The sequence below is a fragment of a genome, unplaced genomic scaffold (assembly GCF_019419815.1).
Source record: "Pyrus x bretschneideri cultivar Hongxiangsu unplaced genomic scaffold, Pyrus_bretschneideri_v1 Contig11, whole genome shotgun sequence".
Taxonomy (NCBI): Eukaryota; Viridiplantae; Streptophyta; class Magnoliopsida; order Rosales; family Rosaceae; genus Pyrus; species Pyrus x bretschneideri.
The window spans coordinates 6,316,256-6,342,474 of record NW_025999402.1 but is presented as its reverse complement, the minus strand read 5'-3'; the positions used below and the strand labels follow the sequence as shown (position 1 = coordinate 6,342,474).

Below are 26,219 nucleotides of genomic sequence, written 5' to 3'. Positions count from 1 at the left end.
CACTGATTTAATACTTGAAGAATCAAATTTATAATTAAGTTCGTCAAATATAACAACAAATATGAGTTTAATTAAGTTAGTTAGAACAATGTGATTGTACCATCTGCACTTGTTTTTAAATTTATCTTGTCATAATTAGATGAATATCGTTATTGTTTGTCAAAAAAAGAAATCAAATACGACGAAGATTAGTATAGGGTTTATCATTTAATTATCAAAATTAATCAATGTTGTTAGCCAAAACTCAAAAAAAAAAAGGATACTGAAGAAAATAAGAAAATCATATCCCACTAAATTCATGCACAAAACACATCACGTAGATGCCTTAAAAATCCCAAATCGACATAAATAGCTTTAAAAAAAGGGATTTTGCAACCAAATTAAAAAAAGGAAGAAGCTTTTCTCGATTCGTACCAGTGCGAATTTTCCCACCAAATCAAAAACCCAGATACCAATTGCTACCAACAGCAATGGCGTCTCCTACGCCGTACGCACCAACCCTTTCGACCCTCTTGGCAGCCATTGACATGGGGACCAACTCCTTCAAGCTGCTCATAGTCCGAGCATACCCAGACGGCAAATTCTTCACCGTCGATCAATTTAAAGAGCCGGTGGTTCTCGGCCGCGACACCACATCATCATCAAACCCAACCCCTTTTGTCCTCTCCCATCATTCCCACCTCCTTGCTTTCGAATCCCTAAAAAAGTTTCAGAAAATCCTGAAATCCTACAAAATCGAAAAAACCAACGTCCGTTGCGTCGCCACCTCCGCCGTGCGCGAAGCCGTGAACAAAGCCGAGTTCTTGGAACGCGTGAGGGAGGAGGTGGGTTTGGAGGTTGATGTGCTGCCGGGTGAGGAGGAAGCTCGGCTGGTTTATCTGGGTATGCTGCAGTTTCTACCGATATATGAGAAATCGGTGCTGGGTGTGGATATCGGAGGTGGGTCTACTGAGTTCGTGATTGGGAAGGAAGGAAATGTCGTTTTTGGGGCTTCGTTGAAGCTGGGGCATGTGAATTTGACCCAAAAGTTTGGGGCCAGTGAAGGGAATGCTGAAATTATGAGGCAGCATATCAGGTCGGTGATTCAGGAATTTGGGCTGGTTGAAAAGATTCAATCTTGCGGCTTTGATGTGGTTGTGGGATCTTCCGGTACGATCAAGGCCGTTGAAAAGGCGGTCCGTTTCGGGTATGCCAATATGAGCAATATGCTGCAGGTAGGCAATTTGGTTTCTTTTGGGGATGGAAAGAGGGACTGGAAGTTGAGTAGAGGAGAGGTGAAGGGTGTTGTGGGGAGTTTGTGCAGCGGAGGAGAGGCGGAGAGGATTAGGAGGGAGAAGTTCTTTGAAAGGCGGTCGGAGTTTATGGTTGCTGGGGCAGTGCTTTTGGAGGAGATATTTGAGATGATTGGAATCGAGGAGATGGAGGTTTCTGGGTATGCATTAGCAGAAGGTGTTATTGCAGAGAGTTTGGCTAAGGGTAATGAGGGTTATGATTTGAATGCCAATCGAAAATGGTCTTCGATTGCGAGGCTTGCTATGAGGTTTAATGGCAAGAAGAGGATGCAAACTGCTGCACAATGTGCTGGTATTGCTAAGGTAATCAAAGTGAATTGAATTACTTGTTTTTTATTCCTTTCTAAAGTGCTTGTGAGATAAGCAGAAGCTGGTTCTGGATAATAGAGATCAGTTGAATGTAGAACTCAGTTATTTTTTTCGTATTGTAGAGATCATTCGAATGTAGTTGGAGATGAATTGTATTGCAATATCCAGTGTTTTGACTTTTGAGTTGATGTTTTTGCAGGAAATTTTTGAAGGTTTGAGAAAATGTGACGACCTTACTAACAATCAAGTTGCTGTCTCCCTAGATGACAAGGATCTTGAATATCTTGAAGCTGCATGCTTGCTTCACAACATTGGGATTTCCGTCGGGAAAAAGGGTTACCATAAGCATTCTTATTCTATTATCATGGTAATACTGTTCTCCAATTAATAATTCAATCAATACGCATTGAGAAAGTTTTATTTGCTATTATATAATCTTGATGAGCTACATCGCTTGTGTAGAATGGCGATCATCTTCATGGTTATAGTACCGAAGAGGTCAAGGTATGTCAAGTGTTTATTTGTGTGCTATGTCATGGTGCATACTCTGTATTCTGTATAGTGATGACCAATTGGTGAATCTGCAGCTGATAGCACTACTTGCAAAACACCACCGGAAGAAATTACCAAACGTTGATCATGTTTCCTTCAAGGAGTTGCCAGAGGAGGTATCATCTTATCTAAATATATAAAATATTGCGGGAACTTTAATTGTTTGTGCCATTATGTTTATTTGTGGATACTTCTAATTTGTCATCAGGGAAAAAAGAAATTCAAATTTCTGTGTGCAATTATCCGTACTTCTGTTGCACTCCAACAACATCAACGCATAGATTTCCAGCAACTGGAATTTTCACATTTTCACGAAGGTTTTAGACTGGTATTCTCCTCTCTGGTTTTCAGTTGAACTTTTTCTCATAAAGTAGGGTTCTTCTTCTTTGCATTTGTGGAATTTCGTTATAAAACAACATGCCTGGAGCATATCCTGTTCTATAAACATAGAAGTAGTATTTGTGTTTACTCTTGCAAATAAATATACCCATATTTGTATCTGCTTCAACTTCTTGTGGCCAAGGGAGAAAATAAAACATTAGGTGCCGTTATTGGATTCTTTCAATTGATGGTATGAAGCGCAATATTGATTTAAGAAGACAATTAGACTGGTGTGAATATTGTAATGGTAGGGACATCAAGATATCAATGCGTTCTAACTATCACATCCGCTTGCTCAGTCTGTAAGCTTTTCATTGGCTTTGTAATTTTCCTTGTAAAACAGAATGTGCGGAGAAGCTGGAAAATGTGATAGAGATTTTCATCGATCATAGATTATTGACTAGCTTAAACCTTGATGCTGGTTTAACAAAACCAATTATTTCTGGAGTCTGGCTAACTGTAGCATTGATCTTGCGGTTTTTCCAGACATGCAGTGGCGTAAAAGATCAAAATTCTCCACCTGACATAGTACGGAGTTTAGCTGAGGATATTGGAGATGAACTAAGGCAGGAGCTAGCACACTTTAAAATGGTAATTTTCTTAATCTTCCATTTATATTTAAAAATTTCTTATGGAACTGCATTGTCATCAAATTAATGATATGGACTTATTTTGTTGTCTTCAGGTCTTCCACAAAGAACTGTTCATTGTCGCTCCTTCAAGTGCTTCAGGATGATCTGAGAGAGAAAGATATATGCATTAGATCAAGAACCATGCTGTCTTTAGATCCATATAATCCATAGTTCAGCCTACACAAGGGCCATGCTGTCTCTAAACCGTAAAACCTCTTAATCCTTTTGCAATTGAGATTTAAACTTGATTAGTGATATGAACAGTTTATGCTGTAGAATTTTAGTGATCCGGTAGTAAACCACAGTTTTTGATTGAGGGAATGTACAGGCATTCAAGCCATGGAGGGAGGAAGGACAGTTATGTTGCCCAAGCGGAAGGATTGCTCTTATGAACCATCGCCAATTTGCCACATAGCTCGTGGGCTGAAATTTGGTGTCGATGCAGACTCAGTTTGGTGTCGTTCAACTGAAATTTGGTGTCAACCAAGTTACCTACTAACTCATTAAGCAATCTCATGAGTCATGAGTCAGTTTTGGCTTTCTGTTGTTTCCTCAAGCACAACAGTGTGATGAAAATTTTTGAGTGAATCTTTCTGATGTTGTAGTTCTGGAGGTCATTCAGATGTGATATATGTTGGGGATTTGGAATCGGGAACCATATCAGAGATCTAAAGCTGGCTTAAATATATGATATCTGTTTCTAAGACTAAAATTTATGCATTTAGCCGTCTCGGTGGAGAAATTCTTGAGTCCGGCTATGACCCCATCCATCCACCTAGTGTCACACACAAGAGTGGGACTCTCTTATATTTTGGTCTCACATGCCCTTGTGTTGGAGACTAACTTGTATAGCACGAATACGTCACCACAATAACATCCTGTGCCAATAATACAAAAACATGTATTAGTTTTTTTTTACATGTCATTGTATTGTTGGGACGTGATGCTACCATAATAAACTAGTGCATGGGATCCCCCATAATATGATTTATCATGGGCATCGAGTACTAAGTAGGGTCACTGATGGGCAATGTCCGACATTTTAAAGGGAATAATATTTGGCTACTCAAAGAAGGAGTAGGAGTTTCTACTCAAAATTGTTCGTTGTCAATTTATAGAATTCCGTTTTTATAATTAGAACCGTTCATATTATAAATCACTCTATAAAGATTCTCTCTTCGAAAAATCAATTAAAATTAAGGTCATTTAGTCAACAAACCGTCTATATATTTGCTAAAATAGATTAATTAAACGATCTTAGTTTTAATCATTTTTTACAGAGATAATTTTTACAGTGTGATTCATAATATGCATGGTTATGATCATGTAATTCGAAATTTCGAACATGAAAATTTTTGAGTAAGAGTTTCTGCTCATCTTTAAGTAATTAAGCATTGTTCTTTTTAAGGTCCTTTGTGTTGTTCCAAAGGCCGAACGTCATTAAATAGGGAAGTGAATAGCAAACCATAGTGGGTGAAATTAATAGGAACATGCCCATCCCACCCAAGTTCCAACCCAATTTGTGACAATAATCCATGAATTGGGTGAGGACGCAATAGGAGACATCTAGACATTAGGTACCTTTCAAGCTGAGTCCATGACATAATGTGGGACTTCAAGAGTTTCAATTCGGGATACTTTTTCGTTAAAATTGTAAATTTCACATTTGAAAATGGAAGTATCGCCTAATAATTTAAATCTCTCTTATTATCAATTGATTTTAGAATGAATGTTTGCAATCTAATATGGTATCAAAACAGATTATCTATGTGTTGAACTCAACGAGTCATGTCTAACATCATTTAAACCTAACACGTAAAAAAATATTACATACATCTAGTGACGTGGAGGAGTAAGTGTTGTTCTATCCATAGACTTTTAATAATTGAGCTCCGAACCAGACGAAATCTTAAAACCAGTGATAGACAAGTTTTTCTCTTGTGTATGTTATATTCTCTCTCCAATCCCACCTAAGTTGAAGGTATTCGATCGGATTATAATCCATCCATTTGCGTCCTTGTCCTTAGGTTATGGTGGCACTTTTGTTTTCTAATCTCCAATCATGAAACAATATACAATGCAGATTGAGTAGCAGGAAGTAGGAAGTAGTAGGGTTCATCACTATACATGAAATCCTTAGCATATATATTCCTAGTGCCTTTTATCTTTTCCCAGATTAAAAATAAAAACTAAAATTTTATGAACTGGTTTGGAAGTGCTTTTTTTTTTTTTTTTTGGACAAAAGATATTATCTACATTAAAAGAAAGGGGTTGGACTTAACTTTACAATGGGCTATCAATAATGTGGTTCGAATTTGCCTTTGGTGAAAATCGAATATAAGATCTCTCCCTTACAAGTGAAAAGAATATCATTATTAAGTGACAGAAGTACTTTTAAAATAACTAAGAATATTTTTTATGAAAGTCTTTTTGAAATGAATTCTTAATATAAAATGCAAGTGAATTCTAAAAGCACATAAGAAACATTTCAAGCGCTTTTAAAACTCAAAAACAATTTTATTTAAAACACTTTTAGTCAGTTAAAAAACACTTTAAACGAGCTCTTATTCATTTTGTATTGAAATTAACGTATATATGTGGATAGTGACTAAGGTAGGGTACAACCCAACAAGATCATATTCAGATCCTTTTGGTAAGGATCTTAGAAATTCGTAAATCGTGTTCATTCATCGTATATTATGCGGTTAGTTTTTGTTAAATATTATTTATATTTATTTTTAAATAAAAATATTTAAAATAATTTTTAACCTATGAACGAACAAGATTCATGAATCTCTAAAATCCTCACAAGAGAAACCGGACTTGTGCACAACAACGGATGTAAATATGGTAAAATGGAAGGAGGCAGATTCTCTGCTTTCCCACTTCTCGTGCCCTTTTGTTTTGTGTGGTCACGGTTAAGCTACGTAAGTATTTTATATTTTTTTTATAGAGATAATAAGATAAAAAATAATAATAATATAAAATATTAACGTGACTTAACTATCATCACATAAACAGAAAACTATAGAAGGACACACGAAATAAGAGGGCAGAGAATCTGCCACTAAAATGAAATCGACATGTACAAAGTGACAGGTCATGTAAAATGCATTCGTACGTGAACACTGTACATGACCTGTCAACTTGTGAAGTATGGTCCAACAACTCTTTAACGCTTGTGCCCTCATTACGATACGTGTCAGCATATGCCCTCAGAGGTCTCGGGGCCGAAAAGGTCAAAAATGGGTTGTCAATTGATTTTTTATTTTTATAGAAAAGTCAATTTGATTTTTTAGATTGAAATAAAAAAAATTGAGAATCTCTCCGCCTCCGTTGGATTTAAATTATATAGTTCTCATTAGCTCATTTTATTAGTATTTGGTAGACTACAAATGCATCGTTATGATTTGTAAAATTGAATTTTCAGAATCATCACTAAAGGCCTAATTAAAGTCATACCGTAAAAAGTATACATTCATTTGAGTAATGAATAAGGTTATATCAGTACATCATGTTATGTTAAAGTTCCGTTACACTAATCAACAACTCTAGTTGATCGTGTGAGAGTTAGCAATTGTTTTCTTGGGAATTCATAAATCATTTTACAGAGATACTTCAATGATTGTGTTGATTAAACCAACCTAAAGAAGGTACTATTTAGTATCAAAGACAATACAAATACGTGTCTTTACTTTCATGTGAGTCAAACTTGAACTCACAAAATATTTTGGGAATTGTTATTGGTAATTAAAAAAATGTCATTTTGCATTTCAAACTTTCTATAATTAAAAAGAAAAATACACTTGTGATAAGTGTAGAATAAGATTTTGAAGTACTAATAACAGTTATCAATATTTTAGTGAATAGAAGATTCAAAGTTCTTTCTAAGTACAAACGATAAACAATACTAACTTGTAACTTCTCTCACAACGTAGTGAACTGAAAAGAAAGATTATACCATTAGAGCAATCCATTATCTGCAAAAGATTCCAAATTCTAAACACTTGTATTTGTGTTTTAATATATACGTAAAAGTAATTATTTGGCGTCTTAAGAACCAATATCGTGATATCGAATTGTCTATGTAATAATATGGGGTGTGCTATCCACACACCCCTTTTTACTTCTCACACATCCTCTAAATTTTTGACCGTCGGATCGAATGAATTGAAGAAGATCAAATAACATAAATCAATAAGGGATGTGTGAGAAGTTAAAAAGAATGTGTGGATATCACACCCCTATAATATTCTAACCAACCAATGTTTTACTTTCTTGGATTTTATGTTGAATATCACTTGGCTACTTATGTGTAGGAGTTCTTATTCAAAACTATTTGATGTTTTTTCACAGAATTTCATGTTTATGATTAAAACTATTCATTTTATAAATGACTTTCTCATCTCTGCAAAAAATCAATTAAACTAAGGTCGTTTAGTTATCAAATTGTATAAAACATATGAACATATTTGGTAAAAGCATTACAAACCATCTATCGATTTAAGACAATTGATTGACTAGACAATCTTAATTTTAATTATTATTTTTTTTAAAAGATAACATTTACAAAGTAATTTACGATATGTGTATCAATCATAATCACAAGTTCTAAAAATTCAACGCTAACAAATTTTGAATATGAATTCTTGCTCGTAGCAAAGGATTATTCTATTATATATCTAGTTTGCCAATATTTGAAGTTTATTTGAGTCAATTCCAACCCCCACTTTATAAAATAAGCGAGGATCTAGTCCGACGCGACTACGTACCCTCTCATGCAACCCCGTCAAAAACATTTTGTAACAATCCCAAAAGTCTAAAATGCCCTTGGTTCTGATCTCGTTTCGTTCCCTGCCAAGGAGAGCAGTGCCCACCGAACCCGCCGGTGCATTGTAGCATCCGCCGCCAGCAGCTCACCCGCCTTTTAGAGAGAGAAAAGACCCGTTTTCGGAGAATAAATCCGGTGGGGCCACCCCGTACTGTATCAGTTCCTTCTGATTTTTAGTTTTCTTTTAAATATTTCACCTTTTTATTTATTTATTTATTTACATTTTGGGAGGAAAAACGAGGAAGCTCCGCGGCAGAGTTTGCAGAGAGATTGAAAAACGGGTAAGTTTCTCCAGGCACTGTTTGGTTGCTGAGAAAATTGAACAAAGCATAAGAAAATTCCGAGTTAAAATTTTTGTTTTTTGTTCTTTTGTTGTTATAAAACTAAACATTTGAGCTGATTAAATTAGTTTGTATCTCTTTTATGCAAGGAAAAAGAGTTTTATTTTTTTGGGTTTTTTTCCTGCCCGTATATGGTCAATGCTTAATGTTTATGTTCATGATTTGTGTGGTTTTTACAAAATATAACGCATGTATGTTTAGCGCAAAACCGAGCGCAGTAGCATTCTAGGGTTACAGCTGGCACCACTTGGTGGGATAAGACTTGGTTGTTGTTGTTGTTGGTGGTGGATGCTTAATGCTAGCTGAGCTGCACTTTGTTGTAATTCTTTGTTGATGTTGTTCAATTTAATTGCTGTTTATCTGACTAATTTCGAGTGTTTTTGGAAGAGATATTTGGCGTTATTGTTCTTGATCCTTGGTGTGAGAAGTGATAGGTCTAATATGTAAGATGCCCTTCCTTACTTGTAAATGTGCATGCTTTATTGCAAAGAGATTGAATTAAACTGCATAGTTGATAGAGTGCAGACTGTTATTTCTTAACTGGGTTCGATTACTGACTATCCAACTGCTACGTCATCGCAAGGTTCGAGTACTGCCTCATTCCATAGCATTGGATTTGTTACTTGCAATTGAATGATCCGTACTCGACTAAGAGAGGAAGTTGTTGGATCTCAGATGCTAGATTGTATCTATTGAATTGTAGCAGCGTCGAAAATGATACGTGTTCAGTAATTCACTTACTAGTTCAAATTAATTTTGGTTCAGTTTCTGAGGACCATCAGGCATGAGCTTGGAGGAAAGAGTTGACATACATAATAAGCAAGGCAAAGTTAATCAGACATCAACTATTTGCAAGCATGCTTTTTCTGACCTGAAGCATATTACTCCGTTGGTATTCATATACCTCTTGAAAGAGTGCTATTTCCATGGTAAGGGTATTTTGCTCTCGATCATTAATTTCACTGTCTTTAAGCATGATTATGTTGTGATGAGGAATTTGATCCTAGCTCGTTGTGCCTTTTGTGTTAGTGGTGTACCACACTGTGGTCAATTACTCAATCATTAATTTTCCCCAAATTAATCCTTCATGTAGTGATTAAACCGTTTTAGTTCAAAATCATGATGCGTGTTTTAAAATTGACATTTATTCAGTCATCTAGCTGTTTAACAAAGCTTATGCCCCAAGGCATTTCCTTACAGAGGCAAGATAAAACCTGTCTTAGTATTGATAGAACCAACTGTTCACTCGTACCATCTACTCTGTCTGCCTTTCCAAATAACTTGAAAGGCATTTAGCCCTCACGAGTGAGGCATACTTCTGTTGTGTGTTTCGATTACCATTAGAGATCCAGGATGAATTTATACCAATATGCTGTAGTCCAATCCTGTAGAAGTTTACTCGTATGCTATGCTACTTGTTTTTTTTGGTTGCAAATTGAACTGAGTTTGAATATAAGATCTTGTTTTCTCAGCTTTTCTGCATGTACTGTGGAAGTAATGTTTCTTTTCTACATGTAATAGGCACATTTAAGGCAACTAAGAAGTTCCGAGTTCTTCAAGAACAGGTTCATCTAGTACTACGCAATGATCCCCAACCTGGACCAGCTACTTTTTTTATTCAGTGCCTCTATGTCTTGCCTATATTTGATTTATACTGTGAAGGGTTCAGTCATTTGATTATATCTAGTCTTCGCCGTTTCCTAAAATTGGAAACATGCTCGGGGGACTCTATGGAAGCAAAGGACCTCGCTGCTCAGTTGTTTCTCGATATTGTTGGGGGCTCTGTCAACCATGATGAGAGGATAGTTGAGAAGATACTTGAAGTTTATGATGTTCAGTTGGCAAACATTGATAAAGTAATGTGCCTAAATGCAAAGAATAATTGCAGATTTGACAATGCAAAAGAGTTTGTTGAGCAATATATATTTGGACTGATAGAGTCTCAATCATATATGGCTGCGGTTACTTTATTAGAGCACTTCTCTATCCACCAGACTGGCCAATCGTTTCTCCATCGTATGATAGAAAGCAGACAGTTGAAAGCAGCAGATAAATGGGCAACATTCATGGGAAAGCCAATGTTATGTATTCTTGTCCAGGAGTACTTTGGCAGGAACATGCTAAAAAATGCTTATGACATTATACAAAAAAACAATCTCCGACATGAATTTCCCGATGTTTACCACAAGTATAAAGAGAGGTAAGTTTTTTATATTCATATTTATGCCTGGTTGTCAAATTTATTTCTTTTTTCCACTTACTTTCCCTTCAATCATTCTATTTGTTAGTCTTGAATACCTTTTCTTGCTATTTAAAATAATAAGAGTTAATCATATACTTTCAGCACTATAAAGAAACTAGCAGAAAAAGGTTGCTGGGAAGTTGCAGAAGCAAGGACAAAGAGTAATAGACAGCTTCTTGAATATTTGGTACGTAGCTTTTGGAATAGATTGCATTTCTAAAATGCATATATGTATTCATGTATGTCAGAATGTATGCTTGGTTGCATTCTTTTCATATTAAGCTAATTGTACTCTTTTGGTATTGCTAAATTTTTTTTCTTGTTACTTTTGAAGGTTTACTTAGCAATGGAAGCTGGTTACTCAGAGAAGGTTGATGAGCTATGCGACCGATACTCGCTTGAAGGTTTCTTAAATGGAAAAGGTATAACAAACGTTAATTAAACCTCGCTTATCGTTATGAAATTATTTTTCTGGAGTTAATGCAGTGAAGCTGTCAATCTTGGCAATCTAAGTTTGTTCTTTAGCACAACTAGTAGTTTTCCTTTTTCTACTATTTAAAGACAACGTATGAAGATAGCAACTCGAAGTTGTACATTTAATATAACCTGTTTATCTTTTTTATATAGTTCCTGAGGCAAGCCTTCTTGAAAATCATTATTTGCATCTCAATGAGTTGGTAGTAGAAGGTGTTGTTTGGGTTGATGAAGTTGATGCCTTGCGCAATGCAACCTCTCACTTTGAGGGATGCAAAGTTGTGGGTCTTGATTGCGAATGGAAACCAAACTATGTAAAAGGCAGCAAACCAAGCAAGGTAATAAGGCATATTGAATTTCATTCTTTGTTAGACTTCAGTAGTTTTTTCCCTACATTTCCAAATACATGTTCACTCTGAATGATACTCTCATAGTCAGCTAACAAGTTTCCTTCCGTTTACAAATCTTTGTTTTGTTGAAGTGTTTTCTCCATGTTTCAGGTTTCCATCATGCAAATCGCATCTGAAAAAATGGTTTTCATCTTAGACTTGATCAAGTTATTCAATGACGTTCCTGACATCCTGGATGATTGCGTAACTCGCATTCTGCAATCTCCTAGGATTTTGAAACTCGGTATGAGAAATTGTAATACACTGGATGAAATAGAGCCTCCTGACGATGTACATAAATGAAATAAACTGGAAATTAAACATGCCTGTGAATTATGCTCCTTGTAGGCTATAATTTTCAATGTGATATGAAGCAGTTGGCTCATTCGTATGGAGAGTTAGAGTGTTTCAAACACTATGAGATGTTACTGGATGTCCAGAATGTTTTCAAAGAAGCTCGCGGTGGTCTCTCTGGGCTTGCAAAGGTACCAGAAGCACGGAATTGAACACACAACAATCTTTTCTTTATGTCTCTGTCGTTCTATCTATTTGCATTCTAATGCTCATAAAATTCAAATTTACTTTGTGTACTGCATCAGAAAATACTGGGAGTTGGTTTGAACAAGACAAGAAGGAATAGCAATTGGGAGCAACGACCTTTGACGCCCAATCAGGTAGTTTTTATACATATACATTTCACCTTTCTTACCACTCCAATGACTTATGAAATTGATTTCTCCCTAACCCTCGCAAAGCGGGGAGCCTTGTTGGCTTGTGGTCGCCCTTTACATTTCTCAACTACGGTTAAAGTTTTAGGATCTGACATGACGTGATGTTTGAGTTCGGCATCCAATTGTGTAGTTCAAATAAACTTGAGGCATATTCTTGTGCAGCTAGAGTATGCAGCTATCGATGCAGCTGTTCTAGTTCACATATTTCGCCATGTTCGGAATCATTCCCAGACTGCCGAGGGGGAAAAACTCGAGTGGAAATCCTGCATCGTAAGTACAGATACTAAAACTTTTCCGATGAATTGTCATCGTGCATGAACATTTCTTCATTGAACCATTGAATGTGTTGGGTTAATATACAGGTTTCCCACATGGATAATAAGAAGACCAAAAAGGGGAGTCGAAAGGAGTCATCAGAAGCTGAGACAAAGGAAGAGCAGCAGCAACTTAGTTAGCCGCGTCGCATTTTCCCTTTGCCGTTGGATTAGGATGTAGACACCTGTAAATTTTTCCATTTGGTTAAAAAAGGACGGTGTTTAACCCAGATGATGGTCTAGAATTCTAAATATTTCTGCATTTGCCTAGTTTTCAAAATTTAATCTCCCTTGGTCCATGTTGCATAGCTTGGGACAAAGCTTAAAAATTTTAGCCATAACTCATAAACAACTTTTGTCTTCTAATGGTTATGGTTAAAATTTTAGCCGAGATTATTAAAGAATATTTTTAGTCTGATTTTTTTTGGTGACTTTTGAAAAAATAAATTTATGTGGACTATTCAAATTTATTTTATGAACATTTTAATCCAAAAATGTTTAAATTCGGATAAATAATGGACAATCATGCAACTTAGGTATTTATAGAGTTTTTCGGGTGAAATTGAGTTAAATAACGTTTTTAATTGTTTTATCTGTTAGATATGTATTTGGGCTGTCAAATAATTTTTTTACTGTTAAATTTGATCTCATTTGATTATAGTTGTTAAATTATAAATAAAAATAAAAATAGTTTAAAATATTATTGTTGGATCAACCAACAGTCATGTTATGAGCCGTTGATTAGCCAAAGAGTCGTTAGCTCTATTATGTAGTGGAAGCTTATGGGCCCAGCCATGCATCCATGTGGCGTGTGGTGAGTCTGTTTGGGCCGTGGGGCTTCAGTCGCGTAGCCCGCGTGCATTGGTTGATTCAGAACGAATTAAGCTAGACTTTATTCTTGGGAGAAATCTAACCTAAATATTTTTTTTCCCAAAGCTTATTTTAGTGCTATGATTAAAAATAATTGGAGGGCGGGGAGGGGGGTGTTTAAAGCTTAAATTTTAGGAAACTTTAATGAAAAACTCCTGGTACTGTTTACTTTAACGAAAAACCAAATTTTTATACTAAAAAATCAATCATTGTACTATTCATTTTACCATTTATTTTGTCCTTATCGTTAAAACTCAAAGTTTTCAAACCATTTTCATTAGTTTTCCTTAAATTTTAAGTTTTATCCCAAACCATTGCAAATGGTCTTACCTTTTTTTTTTTTTTTTTTTTTGAAAACTTGCAAAATGGTCTTACCATGTAATATGGTAAGAGACTCGTTGCTTTGCCTTCAACCGGAAAATTAAAAATCGAAAACGGCCCCCGGCGCCCTTGGGTCCATCTCCTGTTCAGTTGTGCACAAGGATATGAGCACATGATTTTTTACCTTTTCTTATTCTGCACTCTCGTATTTATGTTTTTATATTATCTTTTGATTTATTTAATTTAAAAATCGAAAATAAACGCAGATGCAAGGTGAGAAAAAAGGCGCATGAAAATCACTTTTCTTGTGCACACTGCACACCCTCCTAACAACGAGAAATTTTTGGGTCCGTCAAGTGGATTACATCACCCATTCGGCCACACACATAGTTGAGACCATCCTATGTATTTTGGTTTCCCTCGCCTATATGATGATGTCATCTCATATTTGAGCGTTTCTGTCATTGTGGAGATAGATTTAGAATTTTAGATGGACCAAGGACATTTTGATGGTGAAAAATGAGATTAACATGTGAGTCTGTGACATTATTAGACCGGATTACTACCGTAAAGGTCTACTCAGTCCATCTAAATTGTTCTTCTCATTGTGCGGCCGCGTGGTAACGCTGGCCGGACCAATGAATTTCTCATTAACAATTCAAAACAAAGCAACGATTTTTCAACCGATTGGGAGTTTAATGTGAAGGAAGTGGGGTGTGTAAACTATTTGTATCACTGATCTTGTTTAATATAACAAATACATATTACACTCCCGGGGCAGGACAGTAATAACCTTCAACTATCTAAATTTACTTAGGTTGACATGGCACTCAGAACTGTGTACAAAAACCAACCTTCGGCCAACAAAAATCCAACCCGAAATTCTTGGTGTCTCTCTCTCCTCCCTGTCTTCCACCCAACAAAGAACACCAACTAATCACTTCTTAACCACCATTTAATATGTAAAAAGGCAAAAATAAATCCTAATAATGCACATAATTAACATACCTCGGAGTCTCTAAACTCTCTCCCTCTCCATCGCGAAAACGTTCAAAGAGAAATCTTTCCAGAACAGGAGAGAGAGAGAGAGAGAATATCAATGGAGGAGATTCGATACCGTTCATATGCAACTGCTGGTTGCCGAAACGACCTAGAGATGGTGAACATGAGGAGATTAAGCGAAAACCACACAATGTATATAGGGAGGCCACATTTTCATCCATCATGGGATCCAAATCCCTCTATGAAAACAGGACAACACAATGATCTTCAACTGCGCATCGGGGGGATGAAGGCGAGGACAAAGAGAGCGCCGTCGACGAAGTCAAAGTCGATGAAATTGTGGTGGAAAGATCCGGAGATTAAGAGAAGAGGCCGAGTGGCTAGGTATAAGTTGTATGGTGCTGAGGGGAAGGTGAAGAGGTCTTTGAAGAAAGGATACCGTTGGTTCAAGAGGAAATGTCTCGAGATTGTACGTACCATTTGAAATACTTTGATCGATTTGAAGACATTGAAAGCTCAAATGTCCAAGTTTCCCATTCAATTCGTGTGTATGAACGTACGAGCGTATATTCTACGTATGTGTGTACGAGGCTTTTATGATTGCAATTTGCATGCATGCATGCAAAGGAAGAGTGATCGTTGGTTCTAACTTCTGAATTTTAGAAGTTTTTTTTCTCACTTGTGGGATTTGGGAAGGTGAATGTTCCTCAAATGTTGTTTCAATTAGGTGATCTTTTTATATTTTTTTTCATTTATTCCCAAAAGAAAGAAAAAACAAAATAATGGTTCCCCATTTGAGTTTTCAACCTTCTAATTTATGACAAAAAAATATCTTCTTATATGAACATGCATGCAAGAATGCATCCAATCCTTGTGATAACTGTCTCAAGGCTTGCTCTCAAAGATAAATGCTTGCTTTCACATGATAATTGAGATAAAAGATTGGGAGAGCAAAAATTATCTCGAGTGTATATAAGTTATTTTCCAAAAACAATGCTTTATAATTTGACATCGGGCAAGTCAATTATTACTCTGCCAACCATTTGTCTTGTCATATCGACGTGGTTCTGTGGTCAAAAGGAAAAGGAAAAATGAATTATGATTTTGATTTTTTTTTTTAAACAAAAAACCAAAGATCTATGATTAAGACCAAGATCTAAGAAACCATAAAGAATTAGTTGACAAATGGCACATGCAATCATAGCGATTAACATATTGTTTAAGTGTTGCAAAATAGCAAGCAGACCTCATTAGATTCTACTAGACTATGACATAGTAACAACCCTAAATAATGTGTTTCTTGTGGGCTCATTCTGTCTGCAAATCATTTATGTATGAGCTCTCTTACTCACTTGTAATTTGAATTATTTTTGGATTTACTGTCCAGAGTTTAAGGATCAATAAATTTAAACTTTTGATTTGTGAGAAAGATAGATTAAAGCTTTTGTATGAGGTGGTTCAGTGCAATGAGTTAATGAGGGCCGTCAAATTCAATTTGAGTGGTTCCGATTGCCTGATTTTTGGACTCTGGACAATAAGATAAAAAAATTATCTCTTTCCAATCATTTGTTCTCTTTGTAGGTATCATCGTTCCAAACCAACATGCAACGTTGTATAAGTAAAACACACAATGACAAATGATATATTTAGAATGTTGTTATCTTAATATGCTCTATTTCACGTAGGTTTTTTCGTACGAATGGTTTGAAACATCGTCATCGTCACTTCAGCGCCGGGTGTGAAGAAAGTTTCTCCCATGTGAAAGGGATTAAAGTGAGAATATCAATATCATCCTCATATGTAATGACGCCGGTGATATGAAGAGGACAAAGGAAAACAAACTTGTTTGGCCAAATGTTGTGTTTTATTATTTTTTAAAAAGGAGACTTTTTATCTATAAGAAAAGGATAGTGGACCTTTTGCATGGAATCTTAACAAGCAGCAAAAAAAAAACTTCGAAGATGGCAACACCCTTAAGTTGTGAAAAGTAATGTCACCATCCAAAAAATATAAATGTAAATGTATACATATAAATACAGGAGTCTTTATCCAAATGAATCTTTATTTTTTGGAAAAAAATACATTGCGAGGTCAATTATACATCGAATTTCAACGATCTGAACCATATATTTTTTATGTTTTCATTCATAGATCATCATTGCAAAAAATAATTAAATCTGAAACCATTTACTCATTTTATTATCATAATGAAATTTTGATATTTTTTATAACATAGTGTTTATCGATGTGGAGTGAACCCCACAATTAGGCCCCATTTTAACCAAAAAAATAGGAATCTCTTTGAATAAAGGGCTTGTACACACACACACACACACACACACATATAAAGGGTAATTGCATTTTACACTTCTTAAGTTTGAGGTGATTTTTAAAATGGATCATGAAGTTTTAATTTTCTAACATTGCACTCTAAGGTTTTGAAATTGTACCAATTTACACATTTTTATCTCTTTGAACGTCTAATAAATTAAATTTATGAGTCTTTTTGTCAGTATAGTGCAAATGTAATTTAAACGTTAACTCGTATAAGAGTCTCAAGCTTAATACGTCACATACTAAACAAATGGTACAATTTCAATACCCTTTAGTGCAATACGAAAAAATTAGAACTTCATAACCTATTTTAAAAATCACCCCAAGAACTGGTAGCTACTACTTGTGTAAAGTTGTATAGTATTGTAGACCAATAATGAACCATGATTATATTTTTCCCTTTTAAAGACAAAAGAACTATGTTTTTTTCTGAATTTAAATGTTATTGGTAAAAAACATGTCATTAATGCATTTTGTTGCATTTGCCTAAGGGTTAATTATTGTAGTGTCCTTGAATGCATTGTCAAATCTCACATTACTACCAAACTTCACAATTATTTATAGAGTATGATTCTCTCTTTCAAATATTTTCTTTCTTTATATTTGAACGGTCACGATTAAGTTAAATTAACATCATAAAAAAGAAGAAAGAAAGAGGAGAGGAGATAATCCTACTCTTTTATTTGCATTGGCATGTTGACTCATATCTGGTCTCACTTTACCACCTATTGTCAAAATCCTTAGAAATTTCGTCAAAACCACCAACATTGCACGCAGAAAACTATAAGGGCGAGTAGGAGCCATGCCATCCATCTTGCTAAAGTCATCGACAGACGAATGAACGGACTCGATGTTGGGAAAAAAGTAAGGAGAAATTCTTGTGTACGCGATCCATTTATAAATGTGTGTGATCAACACGAATCCTAAGTATATAAAGTCTCATTTTTTATGAGTAGGTGATTAAAGAGAGCTAAATAAATCATTATAACTTCATAAAACGTGAAATTTGACCATAATTTATAGACCACTAAAACCCTTAAACAAGACACATTGATTCACATTCATGAAAATTTATGCGACAAAAGAAAGCAAGTCATATGATTTTCAACTCTCTAGGCAATTCCCAAAATAGGATCGAAACCGACGATTTTAATTTGAGTGAATTGAACCTTCGATTGATCTTAGCATTAAAGATAGGGCTCAAAACTATCAATTTAGGAGAATGTGTTATATGAAATGAATTTACAGTCAGCAATGTTTGAAACGGATTTATTGTCTGTGGCGTTCCTTGTCCAATACTGTATTCTTATGTGCAAGTTTTTTTTTTTTTTCCTTTTCAAATGACAATGTATTATTGCACTGAAACAACACGGGATAGTGAGTTCTTTTCATATATGTTGATTTCTCAATTTAGAGTCCACGTGGCAGGGCGGTATACGCTGTGGCACATGATCTACCTGAAAAAAAATTAAATAAAAAAAGGAGGCAGGGTGGTAGAGTGGTCCAGAAAATAAATAAGTAATAAAATAAAATAAGAAAAAGGTTGGCATTTCTCAAGCTTCACAGAACTCATCAGCCACTCAGCAGCTCTCCTTCACAGCGATGCGTTTTCTTCTTTTTTTCATCCAATTCCTTGCTCGGTGCTAAGTTCTAATGTCTCTTCTTTCTTCCATTTCAAATTCTCTCTCTCTCTCTCTCTCTCTCTCTCTCTCTCTCTCTCTCTCTCTCTCTCTCTCTCTCTCTCTAGTTTCTGCAAATTTCCCTCTGATTTCTCTCAAGTTTGACATTTTTCCCCTGTTGCATTCCCAAAGACTTTCTCTCTCTCGCTGATATTTAAAGACTGTTTTCTTTACTTTCAAAACCCAAATGATTCTGCTGCTCTACGTTTTCAGATCTTCAATCATTTCCTCCACACCCGATTGTTCTTGTTTTTCAGCACAAAATTTAGTCCAAAAATAGAAAGAAAGAGCTGGCGTTTTTGTAAATGTGGGTTCTTGGGTGAAGAGAATGTGTTTCAAATTGACTGAAGGTTTACTCATTTGACTGAATGTCCTTCTGCGTATTTGAATCTTAGTTGCTGAGTTCGGAAAAAGCGTGGGATTTGAGTGATTTTCTGTGTGTACAGAAGGGAAAGAAGATAGAGGAGTGAACTTTCTAGTGTGGAAAAATGGGGTTCTGCAGATGAAGGATTTGAGGTGAGATTTTGATTGAAAAGATTATAGATTTGTGCTTTCTATTGATTTTAGAGGGTACCCATTTGCTTCTCTTCATATGTATAATTAATGGTATAATCCGATTTGTGGTGTTGATTTGAAAAATGATGTACATTTTAAGCAAATGTTGAAACTTTAGGAGTGTAGTTTTGTTTTGTTATTTTAATTGGTCAATAAGCAATGTAGGTAAATTTTAGGTCTTAATTCATGCTGATTGGTTGGCAGTGTTGTTATATTTTGAATACCTTTGCACATTTAGTACAAATTGCCACATGGGTTCTGTTGAAGTGGTCCTTTTTGTTTGAATCCCAGGCTCCTATAGGTCTGTGGAAGACAAAAATGGAGGTTGAGAAGAAACGTTCAAAAGGGGGCTTTCTTAACTTGTTTGACTGGAATGGAAAATCTCGGAAGAAGCTCTTCTCAGCCAGTTCTGAATCATCGGGTAGTTTTCTTTTCTATTTTACTTCATTTTTTGTTGTATATCTGGCTTATTTATCTGTAAGTGGTGGTTCTTAGTTAAGCATTGTGTTTAACTTTTGGCATTTTGACTGTAAAGGATTAAAGCATGGGAAAGAATATATGGAGAGTTTCTCAAAGCCAGGGCTCTATAGGGTAGGCAAAGATCCTCTACCCTCTGATGTTAGTCATACTCTTGTTTCTTTTTCATGTGATGGAAGTATCGAGAATATGCGTTTTTACTTTTTATACTGTTGGGATATTTGCAGGTAGAGGTGGATGAGAGTGGAACTGCAACCACTTTAAGTAATAAAGGAAGTAATGACTGGAATTGTGCTTCATCAGTGACCAGTGATGAGGGATGTGGGGTTAGAGCCCCTGGTGTAGTTGCTAGATTAATGGGTCTGGATTCACTGCCTGCTTCAACTGCCCCGGAGCCATCTTCTGCCCTACTCTTTGACTCCCAGTCGCTTAAAGCATCTCAACATGAGAGGAGTGGTCGTAATTTGTGCAGTGATTTTTATGCCACCGAGTACATAAATGTGCCAAAGAAGCTGGATAGGTTTTCTTGGAATCTTGTAGAGCCTAGGACACAGGGGGTACCATGCCACCCAATTAAGAGATTTCAAACAGAAGCTTTGCCTCCAAAATCAGCCAAGGCAATTCCAGTTCCTCAACATAAGCTTTTGTCACCTGTCAAGAGTCCTGGCTTCATTCCACCAAAAAATGCGGCTTATGTAATGGAGGCAGCCTCAAAGATCATTGAGGCAAGTCCTCGACCATCTGCCAGGAGCAAAGTGTCATCTGTGGGGCCTTCTTCAATTCCCTTGAGAATTCGGGATTTGAAAGAGAAGATGGAAGCTGTGCATAAAGCATCAAGACCTGAAGGACCCAAGGAAGCTAGTGACTTGAGGTATGTGAAAGGACTGCCGAGTGACAGGCGCCAGAACGGGTCAGGTAATGTACCAGTATCCAAGGCTTCTGTGGATTCAGAAAAACAAAGTTACAGGGATATGAGGAATAAGGGCAAATCACCATCACTTGCAGAACAAGCAAAGGTCAATGTTCAGAGAAGGGAGGGGTCAACTTCTTCTAGTAATAAAAGTATTATGAACCAGAAGGAACAAAATGAGGTCAAACAAAATCAGTTTTCCAAGAGCAGGTCAACTACACAAAGACCTATGCATAAGAGAACTTCCATTGACAACACAAGAACTGCGCTCAAGCAGAATAACCAGAAGCAGAATTGTGTATCTAACAGAGAGAAAATGACTTCAAAAGGTATGGTTCCTAATCAGCCTACTAGAAGAATGCGGCCACCTGATGGCTCTAGTGGGCCAAGCAAAGCTGTGAATAAGACTATTCTAAGCTCTGAAATTGGTTCCAGAAAGATGGGCTCAAGGGCAACTGCTACTGGAAAAGAGTTTTCATTATCCACAAGAAAGAATGTTTGTGGAAACTTAAGGTCTGTTCATCAGGATGTTCGCTCAGAAGAAACTGTTTTCGATGAAGCATATATTGGGGAGGATGAAAGATCAGTGAAATGTAACGTTTCAAGGAATGGGTGCACCAATTTGGGCGCAGATAATAGGAACCAAGGCATGGATGTTATTTCATTTACATTCACGTCTCCCCTGAAAAGATCATTCTCTGAATTGCAGTCACCTCAAGTCACAAGTATAAATAACAGCTATTGTATTGATTCTTTTGGTAACAATGATGAGCAGTTCTATGCAGAGAATTTCACATTATCTTCTCCTGGGTTGAACGTGATTGGTGGTGATGCTTTGAGTGTCCTTTTGGAACAAAAGCTTCAAGAACTGTCATGTAAAGTTGAGTCATCTCAGCGTAATCAATCCAGTGAAGTGACTTCTGGTAGTTCTACGTCTTGCTTGCAAGATATGGTTTCCAGTGTGGCTAGCACTACATCAAGATGCAAGGGGTTCAAATTTGGTTTAACCAAACATAAAACTCACAGCACATACGACAATGGTTGCTTGTCGGTTGAGGTTAACCAGCAGTGGCAGGTTTGTTTCTTTTGTATATACATTTTTCCTTACGCAGATTCTGTTTATTGTTAATGTTCTTGACTCATGATTTTTAGCTGTTGGTTTTTCCTTTTTCTTTTGTATAAACATTTTCACTCTTAGTTTGTTCTATAGGTACCTAGAATTATAGGTCTTTTCTTAAGATACCAATCCGTGCTTCAAAGTCAAGGGTCTGTGTTAAAAATAAAATTCAAATTCCACTACAGCTGGGTGAAAATATTTGAGAGATAACGTGACAAATTAAGCAATCAGCTATACTAGTCTGTATTTGATCCATATTTGTGAAAAAGATTTAGATTTTATTGATATTTGAAATTTTGGATAAAATTCTTTCACTTTGGTCCCATTAATCTTGTCAAGAGCTGTGTTATTTTGATTCTTAGTTTACGTCATGAAGATATACTCACATGCTAATCAAATTCTCTTAAAACATTTCAGGGATCAGAAGGCGTGGAAGAGTGTATCAGTAGCATCAGAAACAGTGCAACTGGAAAAGAATTTGATCGACGTCTTAGTCCAGTTTCAGTTTTTGAACACTCATTTGAGAGTCGAAGCACCAATGGTACAACTAAACTTTTCTATATCTTCCTTTTCCAGTACATACATTCCGTAACAATTTCTTAGATCTAAGTGTCAGATTAAGAGTTTTTGCACTGTGAATAGCTTCACATTTACTCATTACTATCAAAGAATAGCCAAGAACCTAGTGGACCAGAGAATATTAAAAGATCTATTAGGCGTGGACGAGTTTTATGTATATGCAAGAACGTGAATTACACAGCTTTGAGAATGTCTATGCTAGTTGATAGTCCTGCAAGTAGTAAAAATTAGAAAAATGATTTAACATGCATGCTATACTCTCCATTTACAGGCAGTGACACTGAGAGATGTTCGTTGGCTCAAGTTCAAGATCAAGGTAGTTCATTCTCTTCATATGGTGTTTCAGAGTTCCTCGACTCAGCCTCTTCAGCTTCCACAGGGGATGCCAGCGGAAAGAGTACGACTATAATCTCAGGTTCCTATTATTTTAATCAAACAAACGATTGGGAACTGGAATATGTAAGATACATCCTAAGTAATGTAGATTTAGAGATGGAAGAGTTCGCATTGGGTGATGCTCAACACGTCATCACCCCCAGTCTCTTTGACCATTTGGATAATCAAGAACAAGAAGAGTATCTGAAGCTCGAGCAGAAGATCTTGTTTGACTGCGTAAACGAAACCCTGCAGTTCAGATGCAAGCAAATTTTTGTGGGAAGCCGCAAAGCGTGGGATAGATTGACCACATTGTCTCAGAGGAAGGGACGGCTAGCTGAGGAGTTGTACAAAGAGATTTCGGGTTGTAAAAACATGGTAGAACTGATTGGGGATGAGCTTGTGGACAAGGACATGAGCACTCAGCGTGGGAAATGGCTTGACTTCGAAGTCGAAGCATTTGAGGAGGGTCTGGAGATTGAGAAGGGGATACTGAATTGTCTGGTGGATGAGTTGGTGTCTGATTTTTTTAACTTCTAGTCCCTCTTTGAGTTTGCCTTGTATTAAGAACTTCTAGCCCCTCTTTAAATATTTTCTTCCAGATGATAATTTCCTCAACATTAGAATCTACTGCTAGTAAACCATTTTTCATTTCCCGTGCGAAGTCCTTGGTGTCTAGGATTGAATTCGATTAGGAGGTAGGATTTGATCTCATCGGACTAGACTGGATTGGAATGGATAACTTAAGCATTCCGGGCCCTTGGTTCGGTTTTTAGGTTTTGGGTCATGGGGTTGTAGTGAGATTAATTACTCCATATTTTCTGACGATTAGTTCTCCTGCAGGAGGGAATTAACATTTTATCCAATTCTTTATTCACTTTTGGTGATTGGATTAATCTATTCTAATCCTGCAACTCTCCTCCGAAATTGTACATTGGTTCGGTGTATGACATGCACCGAAATAACCGATGGTTGAATGTGTGGTTAAAGTTCTAATAGATGAGGAACACTGGTGCTGCAAACTAGAAATCCCCTTGCTACAAACCCGATCCACCAAATGGAGAGAGATTTACGTGGAACTTCTAACGTTAAGGTAGTATTGTCCTAAACTTACCACGTGTCATGTCTTTTTAACTCTCAAATTTCTCATACGACATCGCATACTTGGTTTAAGAAACTGTCACGTTATCATCTTGGCTTCATTCACGCAATTCATTCCCCGCCAAAAGAGGTACCACACTCTTAAGTTCTTCTCCTATTGCAAGCTGCAAAATGTACAATTTTAATTGCACTAACATAGCAATGTTTTATCCAGGATGAAGCTGTGTAAAGTTACTACACGATGGATTATAAGTTTAACCGCTCAGATTCCATTCAAATCTGAATAACCAGAGATCTTGGCTTGGTGCGAAGTTTGGTTCTGGTACTAGCTTTTGCCGTGGTACCAATCTGACTTCTAGTACAGGTCTAATCAACCCTATTGGAATTGGAGGAGAAAAACTTACGTAGGGGCATTCCGTCATTTAGAGCACGTCATTTTTAGTTGGAGAGATTTCATTGTTACTAATGCATTACTTGACTAATGTTTATTGGACGGATGATGTATCATGTACTTTTTGAACATGTGACAAATATTTATTGAACATCTAATGACACTAAAACAATCTTTTGGTTGCAAGCGAAAATCTTTCGACAAACTGACAAAAGTATACAACCTTCTGTATTCTGATCTCACCTGACCCTCGGTGGTTAATACGTGAGAACTTCCATGGTCAGACAACACTAACAAAAAAATTTCTCCTACCCAAGGGCTAGGCTTCTAAACGGGTTAGTTTCTTGGCAAATGTGAGCTGAAATTATTATAAAGTAGGAGAAAATATGTTGTGTCATTGGAGAATATCCTATACGTGACAAGTGTTATAGACACAATCATGACCTACCTCACACAAAGGCAGTTGAAGACAGATCAGGGTTGTATGCCCTACGACTTCCGGTGCCCTCCCGTACCCTTCTACTTTGTGTGATCACGGTTAAGTTATGTCAACATTTTATATATTTTTTTTATAGAGATAGTAAGACAAAAATGAATAGTAATATAAAATATTGACGTGGTTTAATCGTGACCACACAAACAAGAAGGCACTGAAGCGCATTAGAAGTGGAAGGGTAGACAATCCTTGTCCGTTGAAGACCAAGAGTAGTGGTAAACAAATGGGGCAAATTGAATAAACTTGTTCCCTTTTCTTATTTAACCACAAACAGAAATAGAGTAAATGTAAAACAGTAAAAATTGAGTGAAGGACTTTCAACCATGGCAAACCAACTGTCGACTCCTACCTTTCAAGCAATTGTATTATAACACTTGTTATACTGATCTGTGTTTCTGATACACTAAAAAATTCTACTTTAAGTGCATTTCTTACCTCCATTCAGGGAGACAAGAGTAACTGTGTAATTCAATAGCCATAACATGTTCCTAAAACTTCATCACATTGAATTCTATAATTTTTTTTTTCACCATTTACTTCAAAATCTAAAAGAACAACTCTTCATGTTTAGGGTTCGGCCAAAGCTATATAGGTTAAACTATGTTTAACTTAAAATACATTTAGCATATCAAATGCAACACGAGAGAAATGGTAACTTTTCTTTCCAATACGAACGATGTTGGGGGAGGAAGATTCGTACACAGGATTTCGAATGCATAAATAAATGCTCTTAGTTACTTAAACTGTAAGTCACTTATCACCGCAAATGATAACTGTAGATATTATTCGGATGAGATTTCTTACCATGGTCACTCATAAAAAGTATACAACAATACAAACACTAGTTTCCTTGTACCAAACTGTTGGTGGAATCTGCCATCCTGATAAATCATGTGCCACCAAGTGGGCCTTTTTGTGCTCCGGACAAGCTTTGATCAAAACAAAAGAGCTTATATCAAAGTATTGTTTCATTGAGGGACACCCTACCTAACTTAACCTAAGCAGAGCCACATAAAAAACCAAAAGCCATAAACACAATTCATGGCTCTCAAAACTTTGTATTAATCAGTATAAATTGTAATCCCATATTATCGAAAGGTTACGGGTTCAAGTTTTGGAATTAACCTCTTTACAAAGTAAGGTTAAGGCTGCGTACTGCAGATGTTCTCCCGTCGCCCGGCCCTCACAATAATGAGAGTCTTGTTAGCTTGGGGTCGCCATACTAGTGTAGTTTAGCTCAATACAAGTCAAATGAACAATGTGAGAGTTGTACACCGAAGAAGTACAACAATAATCTACAGTTTAAAAGTAGTTCACTGTAATCACAACTATATCTTAATCTTTGTGGATGGGAAAAAAACCAGATTTATGACCAATAACCTAAGATTTACATTGTGCAAACAAAAGAAAAGAAAAAACAGAGCATGTGATGGTATGGCAAATTGCACATGGAGGTATCAATTGCTTTGTCTAATTTAGATTGGATTTTGCCAAAATCTATCAAAACACATATTAGCCTCAGCT

At 36.3% G+C, this 26,219-nt stretch overlaps 3 protein-coding genes across 6 annotated transcripts; all 3 read left to right on the top strand.

Annotated features, from left to right (window-relative positions):
* The first annotated feature begins 98 nt into the window (after window positions 1–98).
* On the top strand, window positions 99–3,886 carry LOC103930575 (exopolyphosphatase). The gene is made up of 8 exons (XM_048576464.1): window positions 99–1,595; window positions 1,801–1,968; window positions 2,064–2,105; window positions 2,189–2,269; window positions 2,362–2,481; window positions 3,021–3,125; window positions 3,220–3,372; window positions 3,495–3,886. Exons 1-7 carry the CDS (start codon window positions 471–473, stop codon window positions 3,268–3,270), a joined length of 1,692 nt encoding a protein of 563 aa, XP_048432421.1. The 5' UTR covers window positions 99–470; the 3' UTR covers window positions 3,271–3,372; window positions 3,495–3,886.
* A 4,060-nt stretch (window positions 3,887–7,946) lies between these two features.
* On the top strand, window positions 7,947–12,750 carry LOC103930574. Of its 2 annotated transcripts, XM_048576456.1 has the most exons (12): window positions 7,947–8,278; window positions 8,728–8,781; window positions 9,104–9,267; window positions 9,860–10,538; window positions 10,683–10,767; window positions 10,915–11,002; window positions 11,208–11,392; window positions 11,555–11,687; window positions 11,792–11,928; window positions 12,043–12,117; window positions 12,337–12,444; window positions 12,537–12,750. In XM_048576456.1, the coding sequence occupies exons 3-12, from the start codon at window positions 9,123–9,125 to the stop codon at window positions 12,627–12,629; spliced, it is 1,728 nt and encodes a 575-aa protein (XP_048432413.1). In that variant the 5' UTR covers window positions 7,947–8,278; window positions 8,728–8,781; window positions 9,104–9,122; the 3' UTR covers window positions 12,630–12,750. The 2 variants fall into 2 exon arrangements, with proteins under 2 accessions (XP_048432413.1, XP_009338200.2); XM_009339925.3 differs by lacking the exon at window positions 8,728–8,781 and having other exon boundaries at window positions 7,949–8,278.
* Window positions 12,751–18,736: 5,986 nt separating this feature from the next.
* Window positions 18,737–23,494, top strand: LOC103930573. Of its 3 annotated transcripts, XM_048576444.1 has the most exons (7): window positions 18,737–19,044; window positions 19,141–19,210; window positions 19,541–19,670; window positions 19,785–19,867; window positions 19,954–21,711; window positions 22,171–22,294; window positions 22,604–23,494. In XM_048576444.1, the coding sequence occupies exons 3-7, from the start codon at window positions 19,568–19,570 to the stop codon at window positions 23,245–23,247; spliced, it is 2,712 nt and encodes a 903-aa protein (XP_048432401.1). In that variant the 5' UTR covers window positions 18,737–19,044; window positions 19,141–19,210; window positions 19,541–19,567; the 3' UTR covers window positions 23,248–23,494. The 3 variants fall into 3 exon arrangements, with proteins under 3 accessions (XP_048432401.1, XP_009338197.2, XP_048432396.1); XM_009339922.3 differs by having other exon boundaries at window positions 18,737–19,210; window positions 19,785–19,840; XM_048576439.1 differs by having other exon boundaries at window positions 18,737–19,210.
* Window positions 23,495–26,219: the final 2,725 nt, after the last annotated feature.

Excerpts from the sequence above, each read along its gene's own strand:
- LOC103930573 (XM_048576444.1), top strand. The coding sequence starts at position 19,568 with ATGGAGGTTGAGAAGAAACGTTCAAAAGGGGGCTTTCTTAACTTGTTT. Across the intron at positions 21,712-22,170 it reads AGGTTAACCAGCAGTGGCAG|GGATCAGAAGGCGTGGAAGA; the intron begins GTTTGTTTCTTT and ends AAAACATTTCAG. Across the intron at positions 22,295-22,603 it reads TGAGAGTCGAAGCACCAATG|GCAGTGACACTGAGAGATGT; the intron begins GTACAACTAAAC and ends CTCCATTTACAG.
- LOC103930574 (XM_048576456.1), top strand. The coding sequence starts at position 9,123 with ATGAGCTTGGAGGAAAGAGTTGACATACATAATAAGCAAGGCAAAGTT. Across the intron at positions 11,003-11,207 it reads AGGTTTCTTAAATGGAAAAG|TTCCTGAGGCAAGCCTTCTT; the intron begins GTATAACAAACG and ends TTTTTTATATAG. Across the intron at positions 12,445-12,536 it reads TCGAGTGGAAATCCTGCATC|GTTTCCCACATGGATAATAA; the intron begins GTAAGTACAGAT and ends GTTAATATACAG.
- LOC103930575 (XM_048576464.1), top strand. The coding sequence starts at position 471 with ATGGCGTCTCCTACGCCGTACGCACCAACCCTTTCGACCCTCTTGGCA. Across the intron at positions 2,270-2,361 it reads TCAAGGAGTTGCCAGAGGAG|GGAAAAAAGAAATTCAAATT; the intron begins GTATCATCTTAT and ends ATTTGTCATCAG. Across the intron at positions 3,126-3,219 it reads AGCTAGCACACTTTAAAATG|GTCTTCCACAAAGAACTGTT; the intron begins GTAATTTTCTTA and ends TGTTGTCTTCAG.